Here is a 12,359-nt window from a genome sequence, read left to right as displayed (position 1 = left end):
TTTTAGTGGGCGGGATAGGGGTTGTGCCTGACATCCGAGATCGCACCCATCTGGAAGGGGTTGGTATGACAGTGAGCAGAGGGAGACAAGCCAGTGCATGTGGAGGTAAAATCGTCTTGTCATACCTTGTGTATTAGCTTGCAGGCACCTCAATGCTGTGTCTGCTGGGTTACTGCAGTTAAGCATAGAAGGGCTGCCTGTTAGCAGACAAATGGGAAGCACTTTGAGAAATTTGACTTAATGATTGTCACTTGGTGTATGCAATCCTGACCCTCCTTGGTGTGTGCCCTCCCAGACCGCATACTATGCCCTTCTGACCCCCCTGGTGCGTGCCCTCCTGACCCTCGCTGGTGTGTGCCCTCCCAGCCCCCATACTATGCCCTCCTGACCCCCCTGGTGTGTGTCCTCCTGACCCCCCCCCCCCGGTGTGTGTCCTCCTGACCGCACCTGGTGTGTGCCCTCCTGGCCCTGTACTGTGCCCTTCTGACCCACCTAGTGTGTGCCTTCCCACCCACCATACTGTGCCTTTCTGACCCCCTTTATAGTGCCATGGTGACCCCCCACACTGTGTCTTGTTGACTCTCCGGTCCTCTGTCCTTGTAATGCCCAATACTTTGCCCTGGTGACACCCAGTCCTCTGCCCAAATGACACCCAATACTCTGCCCAGGTGACCCCTGTGTACTTTCCTACATTTTAATGACTTCTGTCCTCTGCCTTACTACTGACCTCTGTACACTGCCCTACCTACTACTGACCTCTGTACACTGCCCTACAAACTAATGACCTCTGTACACTGCCCTGCCTACTAATGACCTCTGTACACTGCCCTTCCTACTACTGACCTCTGCACACTGCCCTACATACTACTCACCTCTGTACATTGCCCTACATCCTACTGACCTTTGTACACTGCCCTACATACTACTAACCTTTGGGAATGATGTGCAGTAACCTCTAGCAATCAATCAATGAGCAATAATGATGTGCAGTAACTTCTAGCAACCAATCAGTGAGTGGTAATGATGTACAGTAACCTCTAGCAACCAATCATTGAGTGGTAATGATGTGATGTAACCTATAACAACCAATCATTGAGCAGTAAGCATGTGCAATTACCCTTTAGCAACTAATCAGTGAGTATGGACCAGTTCTTTATGTTTACACTATCAAAGTTTTTGTGATATACGTCTACGTGTGCGTTTGTTTTTTATGATGTTGTGGTGGAGAGCGAAATTGCATTAAGGGAGGGGGGGGCCCAAGAAAAAATTTTCCCAGTGTCCAGTCAATATTAAAGAAGGTCCTGGCTGGATCAATAGAGAGAGGCAAGGAAATATTCCTTACAATGTTTTTTTAGAATTCAGTTCAGAATCTTTAAGCCATTGCATGCCGAGGAGATATTTGAGGTGCTGCACCTAAAGAAGGACTGAAATCTGCTGTGTACGAGTGAGCTTTTTCTATACTGTGTAGGAACGCACAGCATACTTGCACATTGGCAGTCGGAAAAGTACATATGTCCAAAAGTGACCGTGCATGATTGTATAAAATACCTACTTGTCTTCTCAATACTGTACCCAGACCTTGAAAAGTGGGACAAGTGCCTGCATGCTCTGAAACGATTTTGAGGGATCTTGCGAAAGGAACAGTCAAGCTTCTGTGATAGAGAGTTTGCCGGGGTGCCTCTCGAGCTCCCTCTAGTGTCTCTGGCCTGGCAGAACACCCTGGGATCTCTAGACCTTGTTGGCCTTACTACGAAAGGACCTTGTGCGTCTTGACTTCCTGTCTTCCTGTGGGAAAGGAGACCCGATTTCCCACGTGTCATGCTTGAAATTGTCGCCTCTAATTTATTTCTGAAAAGAGATTTTCCATCAAAAGGAATCTTACACCAACTCTGCTTTGACAACACATCTGCAGCCCCAGGTTTTAGCCATAGGGCTCTTAGGGCTGTCACGGACTGGAGCATTGCTCTTACTGAATATCTGATGATGTTGAAGGTCGACCTATCGATGAAGTCTGTGAACATCTTTTAATTCCTCTAAAACCTGTAATATATATCTTCTTGTGCAGCCTCAATGTTTTGGGTCCACACCTTGATTGCAGTTACTACTGATGCAGGAGCTACTGCTGACTTACAAGCTGCTCCTGCTGACTAGTAGACCTTTCTGAGGTCTAGGTCAATCCTACTATCCAATATATATTTAAAGGCAGCTGAAACCTCCATCAGGATGGTGACATTTTTAAAATGCACATCACTGCTGCATTGACCCCCAGTGACATGTCTTGGGAAGCTGCTTCTGAGTCCTCAAAGTTCTGAGTAGGTAAATCATTTACTTCCCCAGGAAAAAAATTACTTGCTTTTAGAGAAAAGGGAAAACTTGTTTTTTTTAAACACTCATTCTCCAAACTGCTAGCTTGTTTAACTGCCGGAATATAGGGCTACACAAGCATGAAAATGAGTTCTAACTGCTCCTATGCAACATCATCTGATAAAGAGCGCTGAGTGGCTCTTGCTGGTGTTTCACTGGGCAGAGGCATCAAGCTACCAGACAAGCAATGGAGAAAGTGATAGGCCCGGCTGACCTTCAGGGAGAACATGCAAACTCCATACAGACAATGCCCTGGCCAGGATTCAAACCAATGACCCAAGTGCTTTATAGCAGAGAAGTGCTAACCACTGAGCCACTATGCTGCCTACTCCCTCCTCCGCCTGTTGTAGCTCTTGGCAAAGAGCTTGAGAGGGATCCTTCTTCGGGAGAGCTGCAGCGAAATCTGAAATGGAGCCTTTCACTACCTGTTTGAGGAGGGATGCTACCTGGAGACTCTCCTGCTCCATGTCAATTAAAAATTTTGGCCAGTCTACACAAACTAATTCATTGGGCATAGGGGCTGTTCCACGGGCCCAGCAAACTTACCCCTCAACCAAAAGGCATGCTCGGGAGATGAGGAAGAGCTACACTTCTTCCTGGACTTTTTTCCGATGAAGAAGAGCTATGCCTCTTCCTGGACTTTTTTCCGATGAAGAAGAGCTATGCCTCTTCCTGGACTTTTGTCCTCTCATGCATTAAAGGTGGCTGGAGGAATGCCTAGAAGCTTCAGAGGAAGGGCTGGCCTTATCCGGATGCATATAACACTTTTTAGATCCCTTAGACCTTTTAGAGCGTGTATGGCAACAACCAGGTGCATGCGTGAACCCCAGAAGGCAGCAGCAATGCTAGGATACCAAGCCAGGCCAAGACTAGCACCAGAGGTAAAGAAGGGCAAAAAAGAAAGAGGAAGGGCAGCAACACAGCTCACTGCCGAAAAGAAACCAGCAAATTTAGAATAATAAATACCAGGACTGGAGTGAAAGCGTTTTGAACCACATCCAATTTGCATGACATGTAAACCAAATGGCTTTTCTATGGAGCTGGTTCACATATGTGCGGGCTGACCACAGTGCGATTTCAAAAAGAGTCCGGTACAATTTTCAGCCCGGTTCAGGTGCGATTTTCAACGTCATAAACTTTAACAATTCGCACCCGAATCACAACTGAACCGCTGAATGAAGTCACATCGGACGGGGGCTTAAAATCCCTCTGCAAACTGGCCCTGCACATACTGTATGTGAGCCCAGGCTTAAAGAGCTTCTGTGCACAGAAAGCTACATAGATTAGGAAATCTGGCCACCCCAGGCCCTGAAACTTTGCAGACACTTCTCATGTAAGAAGATTTTGTTCCAAGTGAGGAAACCCTGCAGTGCCCCAAAGGACCATCAGAAGGGGCTCCCAGGCTGTTTAGCGCATATAGCAGCCCAAGACCTGAGACTGCATCTGGGAGAGGCTGAACCGAGATGGAAACTGCTTTAGGCTGTATACTGGGGGGGCATTAACCGTCTTTCTTTTATGCTATTGACTGGTCTTAACCACTTAAGCCCCGGAAGATTTTACCCCCTTCCTGACCAGGGCCTATTTTGCGATTCGGCACTGCGTGACTTTAACAGACAATTGCGATGCTGTACCCAAATGAAATTGACGTCCTTTTTTTCCCACAAACAGAGCTTTCTTTTGGTGGTATTTGATCACCTGTGCGATTTTTTTATCATGCGCTATAAACATAAAAAGAGCGTCAATTTTGCAAAAATAGCAATATTTTTCACATTTTTTTATATGAAATTCCCCAAAAAAATGTAAAAATCAAAATTTTTTAACATTTTAGGCCAATTTGTTTTATGCTACATATCTTTGGTAAAAAAAATTGCAAAAAGCGTATTTTGATTGGTTTGCGCAACAGTTATTGCGTTTACTAACTAAGGGAAAGATTTATGTAATTTTTGTTGTTTTTTTTTTTTAACGAGTAATGGCGGCGATCTGCGATTTTTTTTATGCGGGACTGCAACATTGCGGCGGACAGATCGGACTCTTGACTGACACTTTTGGGGTTACCAGTGACATTACTACAGTAATCAGTGCTATACATATGCACTGTTACTGTAAAAATGACACTGGCAGTGAAGGGGTTAACTTTTTTGAGAGGGAGGGGTTAAGTGTGTCCCTAGGGGCGTGCTTCTAACTGTGATTGGATGTGGCTTGAGGTGTAAGAACAGAGATCAACGGTCCTACATAGCAGAACCGTTTGATCTCCATTCTTACACAGGGGAGAATGACAGGCGGCTTTGTTTACATTAGCCACCTGCCTTTCTCCCGCTGTAACGGATGATTGCGAGTGCCCGGCGGACATCAGGTCCACCGGGCACACGCGTGGGGGGTCCGTGAGCGAGCGGGAGCGTGCTTCCGGTGGCGCGCGCTTGCTCCCTAGAGCCTCACAGGCTAGCGGCTTAGTCCTACGTCGCTTTGCCTGTGAGGGGCTGACCGCCGCAGTAAATAGTCGTGCAGCGGTCGGCAAGTGGTTAAGGGAGTGGTTAGGGGCAGAGCTCTATCACAGATATGCTGCCATGTTGGTGCCAGGAAAAAAAGTTTTGCCTTTAGTTCTGCTTTATGATCCACTACTTATATGCTTGACATTTTCTATTGTTCTGGATTCTTCTGAAAAATTAAGTCAGTTATCAAAAAAAAACAATAAGCAATATTTATATAATATTGTCCGGAGTCCTTAGTGGAGTTTTTCTTTAAAGTGGTTGTAAACCCTGACATATACTCAGTGAAGTGACTGGCCTCAGGTGATACACAAAGATGAAAAAAAATACTCCTACATAAATTGTACCTGTTTATCTACAGCTGTCTTCCCCCTACATCCATTCTAAGTACAGAATTTACACAGGATCTCTCAGCTCTAAAAAGAAGGGCGCAGAGAGCTTTAAATACAACTAAAGGAAAACCCTTTTTTTTATTGGATAGAGTGGAGATGCCCCCATTCAGGAGATTCACCCTCTCTATTTGTCCTGGTTACCATTATTATTGAAAGTGAAAGTAAAAGAAAATCCCAAATTTTGGGTGGTGCCCAGAAAAGTAATAGAGGGGACATCTTCCAATGGGGACACTAGTTCTGGTGAGCTGGGGGTCCCTAAGGAATTCCTTTAATTTCCTGTTTGGCTATGGGACAGGAAGTGAAGGCAAATCCCAACAATGGAAAACAGATGGTGAAGAAAATCTGACAGGGGTTATAACCCTTTCGTACTCTATCCAAAATTAAAAAAATGGTTTGCCTGTAGTTCTACTTGACGTGACATCAGTGAGGAGCGCTCTGAGAGCTGATTGGAGGGAAGAGACACACCCCCTTCACACTAACACAGGAACAGAGCTGAGGCCGTCAATTAGCTGGAGGTCCCTCCCCTGTCACCATTTTTCTCTTGGTGTCAGGAAAATTAATCAGAAGTGATTCATGCTGATAGAAGACGAAGGAGGCAGCAGACAGAAATGACACTTAAGCCCCGTACACACATGCAGATCGTCGTCATACAAATGTTCGTCCTTTCTCCCCGGGATGTCGGTGTCTGTTGAAAAGTGCAAAGACAGCACAAGGACAGCACAAGAATTTTGTCCGCAGACTTCAGCTGACTGCAGAAGTGATGTCATGTAATGGTTAACTTTCCCTGTGTTTTTTATTTTCTGAGCATGCCCAGTCTTGCAAATCTGCGGTCTGTCGGCTGATTTCTGTACTGACAGGCAAACAATTGTCCGTTCTGGTGTCCGCAGACAAAAATTTTCATGTTTGCAAGAAAGACTCTTGTCCGCGGATTGTGTGCAGACATCTGTCGGAGGCACCATACTAACACGCATACAATCGGCAGATCTTTCGTCCGCCGACGTTTGTATGACGACGATCTGCGTGTGTGTATGGGGCTTTAGGCTCCTTTCACACGGTCCGCTGTCCGGTGCGGACCGTTCTCTGCTCAGCGGGGATTCATCCGCCGATCCCTGCTTAGCAGGCGGATGACAGCTCCGTCTCCGCACTGTGTGGAGGCGTCAGAGCCCCATGCATCTCTATGGGGGAATCAGATGAGAACGGACCACCTGTCCGTTCTCATCCGATCCCAGGACATGGGGACATGTCACCCCTGACATCTGCTGCTCCATAGGGATGCATGGAGGATCCGATCAGGTCTGCCTAAAAAAACTGACAGGCGGATCTGATCGAATCGTTCGTGTGAAAGGACCCTAAGTGCTCTGGACTGAGACAAGTACACACTATAGAGAAATTTGCTTTGTTCATATTTCATGTCTGAGGTTTACAGCCAAGCCTCTACGAGCCCATTTAGTATGCTGAAGCGGTACCATATATCCCTGGTTCCATACATATTATCTGCTGTTAATCCCAGAAATTCAGCCTTTGCTAGGTGATTAAATGAAGCTTTTTTTGCCAGATGGTTGATTCATGCTTTAGCAAATACAGCTTCATGATTGGAAAATAAAAAGGACAAATTTAGATGTTATGGGCCTATTGGTCTTCCAGAGACTTGCAGAGATGCGGCGCGCATACCAACTGAACTATCAGTGAATTTCCGGGAAGGTCATAAGTCTGAATTAATGAGGTTTATATACAAATGTAGCAAGTGTTCAGTGTGTTGTGATCAGGACCTTTACATTGTGACTCATACTGGAGTCAGCAAAATGCATCACACAGCCGCCTTGTAAGAGTCTCTGTTCTACACTAGATACATAAAGCAAGATTGCAAGTCTTGGCCTGGCTAAATAGGAACAATCTCTGCAGCTATTGATTGCACCCTTTAAAGGAGAAATTGAAGCTGCCATTGCAAATAGCATTTTCAGAACTAAGTCAGCAAGCTTTGCTCCTCTTTCAATCTTTAATTGGAAAGTTGCAGGTTCTTTTGAAAAAAACAACCCCCTTAACCATTGATAGTCACCTTTCCTGTTGTCCCCTGATGCTCTATTTCTCCATTGGCGTTGGGAGTCTTGTGTCAGAAGGCTTAGGAGCTTACTCAAGACTAAAGCGGTAGTAAAACCTGCTATGTGGTAAGCGTATGATAAAGCCTACCTGTAGGTAAAATGAATATCTCCTAAACGTGCACCGTTTAGGAGATATTCGCTTTTGCCTGGCAGACGGTGACTTCACAGGCACATACACTCTCTGAAGGAATGGCTTACTTAGGCCGTTCCTTCAGAGCTCTGTGCTGTGGCGGTTACTCCGGTGCGCATGCATGTGATTGATATCATTGTGGCTCGGTGAGCCCGCGAACTTGGAAGAAAGACCAGGTGAAGATAGATCCCCATCAACGGTGACAGTGCACCGTTGGAGGGCTTGGGTTTGTTTTTTTTTTCCAGAAATGTACTACCACTTAGATGACTTCTCTCCCTATTGTACAGTGTTCACGTCTGGGGATTAGAACCTCAGGTCCAAACTAGGGATCGACCGATTATGGGCACTACCGATATATCCAGGGCCAATATGCACTTTCCCCGATATATCGGAATCGGCCCCTGAGGTTACCGATATTGCCGATATTTCGGGAAAGTGCTGTGCCGGAGTGATGTCTGCAGCTAGAGGCATCACCCCAGTACCGGCGTCCATAGCTGACAGTCGGCTGTCTTGTAATGACAACCGATGCGGCTGAGAAGCCGCTCGGCTGTCATTACAAGGAGCTGGAGGGGACGTCCTCCCGTCGCCTCCCGTGGCTCGCCCGGGTCTCCCGTCCCGTGTCCCTTCCCGATATCCGATGACCAAAATATTGGTATCGGCATTAAAAAAACTATATCGGTCGATCACTAGTCCGAACACTGCATTCTGGAAGAAGGTCACATGTTTCACCATATCGGGGAACACCAGGTTTTTCCTGAGGACTCCAAGTGAGAAGCAGGGGCACATGACAAAGGGGAATCGATGGCTGGGGGCAGTACTTCCACTTTTATACATGACTGTTCTCTAAGGCAGGGGTCTCCAAACTTTTTAAAAAAAGGGCCAGTTTACCCCCCTCTCTGGGGGTCAGAATGGGGCCAGTGGGAGTAGTAAATGCTTTGGCATCAATGGGAGCATTCAATGCTTCATCATTTGTATTAGTTGGAGGAATATAGCCAATTGTTGGTATCCAGGGAAACATTAGTGCACTATCATTGGTGTTAGTGGGAGGAATGGCATGGTGTGTGGCCTGGTGTGGTCCGGGGGGGGGGGGGGGGGGTATGGTGCGGTCCGTCTGCCGCACCCCCCCCCCCCCCATGAAGCACCAGCCGCCACTCTGCTCCATTGTTGATGTCAGTCTGAGGAATAGTCCCTCGTATTAGGAGGAGGAATAGTGAAAACTGTTGATATCAAGGGAAAGAATAGTGCCCCATCATTGGTGTTTAGTGGAAGAAATGGTGCCCCATTGTTGGTGCCCAGCGGCTGGATAAAGGCCAGAAAAGAGCCCCATCCCCCAGGCCGCAGTTTGGAGACCACCGCTCTAAGGTACAAAAGTTGAGAAAGGCTGCTGTAAAGTATTCCTTTTTTGCTTCTCCTCTTGACAGCGACATAAAATTTATAGTTTAGTTAACTTAAAGGGTGTAAATGCAGTGTAAAATTATTTTTTTCCAAGCAAATTTCACCCAATCATCGTGCTTGATACAATTAGAAGTAAATTTGCCTAAATTGTTACTTTTGCATAAAATTTGATTTTGCTTATCCTTAATTGTAAGAGTTTTATTATTTGCCAAAATTTGATTTCTTTTGCCTTTTTTTTAATTTCAGGAATAAGTCATGGATCGGTTGTTGCTGGCGTCATCGGAGCAAAAAAGCCCCAGTACGACATCTGGGGGAAAACCGTCAACCTGGCCAGCAGGATGGACAGCACGGGCGTTAGCGGCAGAATACAAGTGCCTGAAGAAACCTATCACGTCTTGAAGGACCGCGGCTTTGCGTTCGAGTACCGGGGAGAGATCTATGTGAAAGGCATAAGCGAGCAAGAAGGAAAAATCAAAACTTATTTTCTTCTAGGAAGAGTACAGCCAAATCCGTTAATATCACAGCCAAAAATAATCACCGGACAATACTCTCTAGCTGCTGTCGTACTAGGACTTGTCCAGTCTCTTAACCGGCAGAAACAGAAACAGATCCTTAATGAGAATAACAATTCCGCCATTATGAAGGGACATTATAACCGGCGGACATTATTGGCCTCCAGTGGTTCGGAGGCTGTTACGCAAACAGATGGAGCCGATAAACCCGAATTGCCATAAAACACCATCTTTTTTTTTTTCTTTGAGTTCATTTTTTGTATTTCTTTTATATATAAATACACAAATAAAGACTTATAATTTTTTTACAAAAAGTTTGTGTTTTTTTCCTATTTTTATTATAAACTCATTAAAAATGTGTAAAAAAAAAAATTGGTGGAAATATTACAACAAAGCCAGGTAAACTCTTCTTTATGTATGGCACTACTTTAGGTTTCTAAACAGTTTTGTTTTTTTTAACAGAAGGGGGTTGTTGACTGCTTGAAAATCCCTCAACCTGTGGGATCAGAGTCTCCATTACTTTCTAAAGCACTGTTTCTTCTTTTTTCAGTCACTTTAAAAGTATGCAACATCTCAAGTTTTTCCAGTCTAAACTGTAAAAAATGTAAATGCCACTTATCAGTGGGAAACCTGAGCCTGTAACAATACACACAACTGCCAGTTGCCTTTAATAAATTTACAGCCCCCCTCCATATCAGAGCCCCCCCCCCAACATCAGAGGTTCCGCTATCAAATACGAGGCACCCCCATCACATCAGAGGTTCCCCTATCATTTTAGAAGCCCCCTTCATATCAGAGGCTTGCCCATCACATCAGAGCCCCCCTTCACATCAGAGGTTCCCCTATCATATGAGATGCCCCCCATCACATCAGAGTCCCCCCATTACGTCAGAAGCTCCCCTTCACATCAGAGTTTCCCCCATCACATTAGACCCCCCCCCCAATCACACCAGAGCCCTCCCTTCACATTACAGGTTCCCCCATCACATTAGACCCCCATCACATCAGTGGTTCCTCCATCAAATCAGAGGCCCCCCATCACATCAGGGGCCTCTCATCACATTAGAGACCTTCCATCATGTCAGAGCCCCCCTTCCATCATGTCTGAACCCCCCCCCCCACATCACAGTCCCTCCATCAGCATGGGTTTTGCTAATAAGACAGTCGCCCCATCACAAAGCCTCCCTGTACATCAGAACCCTACCTTTTGGCTCCAGCAGCACAGCGGGGGGGGGGGGGGTCTGGAGGAGGAGGACTTCTATCTTCTCCTGCAGGTTAGGGGTGGCCCTGCATGCCGCCTGTCCTGAATCAGAGTCGTAAGCTGCCACAGTGCGGGAAAGCCAGCAGCCATCACTATAGCAATGAATGACGCATCTAGAGCGTCACTGGTTGTTATGGTGCTGGTGGCCAGCCCACCTGCACCATGGAAACTCATGACACTGATCCATTACAAACTGGATCCAGTGCTTGTGGCACCCTGGAGGAATCCAGATGGAACCCTGATTGAGAATCACTGTTCTAAAGCAGTGTTTCTCAACCTTTTTTCAGTCAAGGCACCCTTTTAAATTATGGACAATCTTGAGGCACCCTCCAAAATTATTGGGCACCCCATTTTAAAATGTAAAAATGATTCTAATAGTTTTACATATTGCAGCAACATCCACACATGTGGGACACCCAACGTTAGCGGTGATTTATTCTTCCAAAGCAAATACACTTTTGCAAACTGGTACTGACCAGTATTCCAATGTTTCTCTTCTCCCTCAGTTTTTCTCCATGACTTAGCTAATGAGACCCCAAAGCTGCTGCAGAGAGGCAAGGGAGGGTCAAACAAAGATGATATGCAGGCAACTGACATTCTCCTTATCAACTGATGATGTCAGCGGTCATTAAGTGGTTGGCATCTAGAAGGTTGTAATGGTGTCTAATGAAAACCTGTGGCTTTGTTTAACTAAAAGGCAGGTTTTATCCACCACCTGGTTTGTATACAATTGTGGGGCAATTTGTAGGCATTTTGCCAAAGCACCCCTGAAGAAACCTCAAGGCACCTCAGAGTGCCTGGGCACCCTGGTTGAAAAAGGCTGGTCTAAAGTATAGAGATTTCCATAAGTTAATAGGTAAAATACCTTTAAAGTAGATGTAAACCCTAACTGATTGCCATTTACTTTGTAAAAGCACCGTGGGGATTATTTACTAAAAACTGGAGCGTGCAAAACTGGTGCATCTCAGCATCGAAACCAATCAGTTTCCATGTTTTATTGTCAAAGCTTAATTGAACAAGTTGAAGTTAGAAGCTGATTGGCTACCATGCACAGCTACACCAGATTCTGAGTGCAACAGGTTTAGTAAATCAATCCCACTGTGTATCATACATTGTATACCCCTGTATGTTGTGGTCTTTAACCACTTTACCCCCAGCCACTGTGCTGCTACTGCGACACAGTGGCTCGTTCCCGTCCAGCGACGTAGACCTACGTCGCTGGACTCCTCCCCCTGTAGGCGGCGCTCGCGCGCCGCCGGAGGCGCGCTCCCGCTGTTTTCAGTCACGGCGGGAGTCGGGCCAGGGGAGGAGCAGCGGCGATCGCCGCCGCTCTTCCCCGATCGTCGGGGAATCGAGTGAGGAGATCCGCCCGCCTGTGTAAACAGAGCGGGCGGATCTCCTAAGTGACAGGGACTGACAGATCGGAGTGTTCAGCATAGCTGAACATCCGATCTGTCCTTCTGTCACTCAGTCACCTCCCCCCCCACACGTCAGTAAGCACCAGGCATACATTAACCCCTCCCTCTCCAATAAAATTAACCCCTTCACTGCCAGTGTCATTTTTACAGTAACAGTGCATATATATAGCACTGATTACTGCAGTAATGTCACTGGTACCCCCAAAAGTGTCAAAAATGTCAGTCAAGGGTCCGGTCTGTCCACCGCAATGTCGCAGTCCCGCAAAAAAAATCGCAGATCACCGCCATTACGCGTTAAATAA

The 12,359-nt window shown here is 46.2% G+C and overlaps 1 protein-coding gene across 2 annotated transcripts in view; it reads left to right on the top strand.

Annotated features, from left to right (window-relative positions):
* The window catches only part of ADCY8 (adenylate cyclase 8), a 523,977-nt gene extending 514,285 nt beyond the window's left edge, over nucleotides 1–9,692 (top strand). For both annotated transcript variants that reach the window (XM_082257568.1, XM_082257567.1), the window contains one exon: nucleotides 9,113–9,692. In XM_082257568.1, the coding sequence (XP_082113694.1) occupies nucleotides 9,113–9,600 (488 nt within the window). In that variant the 3' untranslated portion in view covers nucleotides 9,601–9,692. The remainder of the gene's footprint in view (nucleotides 1–9,112) is intronic.
* Nucleotides 9,693–12,359: the final 2,667 nt, after the last annotated feature.

Source organism: Pelophylax lessonae, assembly GCF_965119305.1.
Source record: "Pelophylax lessonae genome assembly, chromosome: 5".
Taxonomy (NCBI): domain Eukaryota; kingdom Metazoa; phylum Chordata; class Amphibia; order Anura; family Ranidae; genus Pelophylax; species Pelophylax lessonae.
Note: the sequence above shows the minus strand (reverse complement) of the source record. Positions and strands in the feature narration are given on the sequence as shown.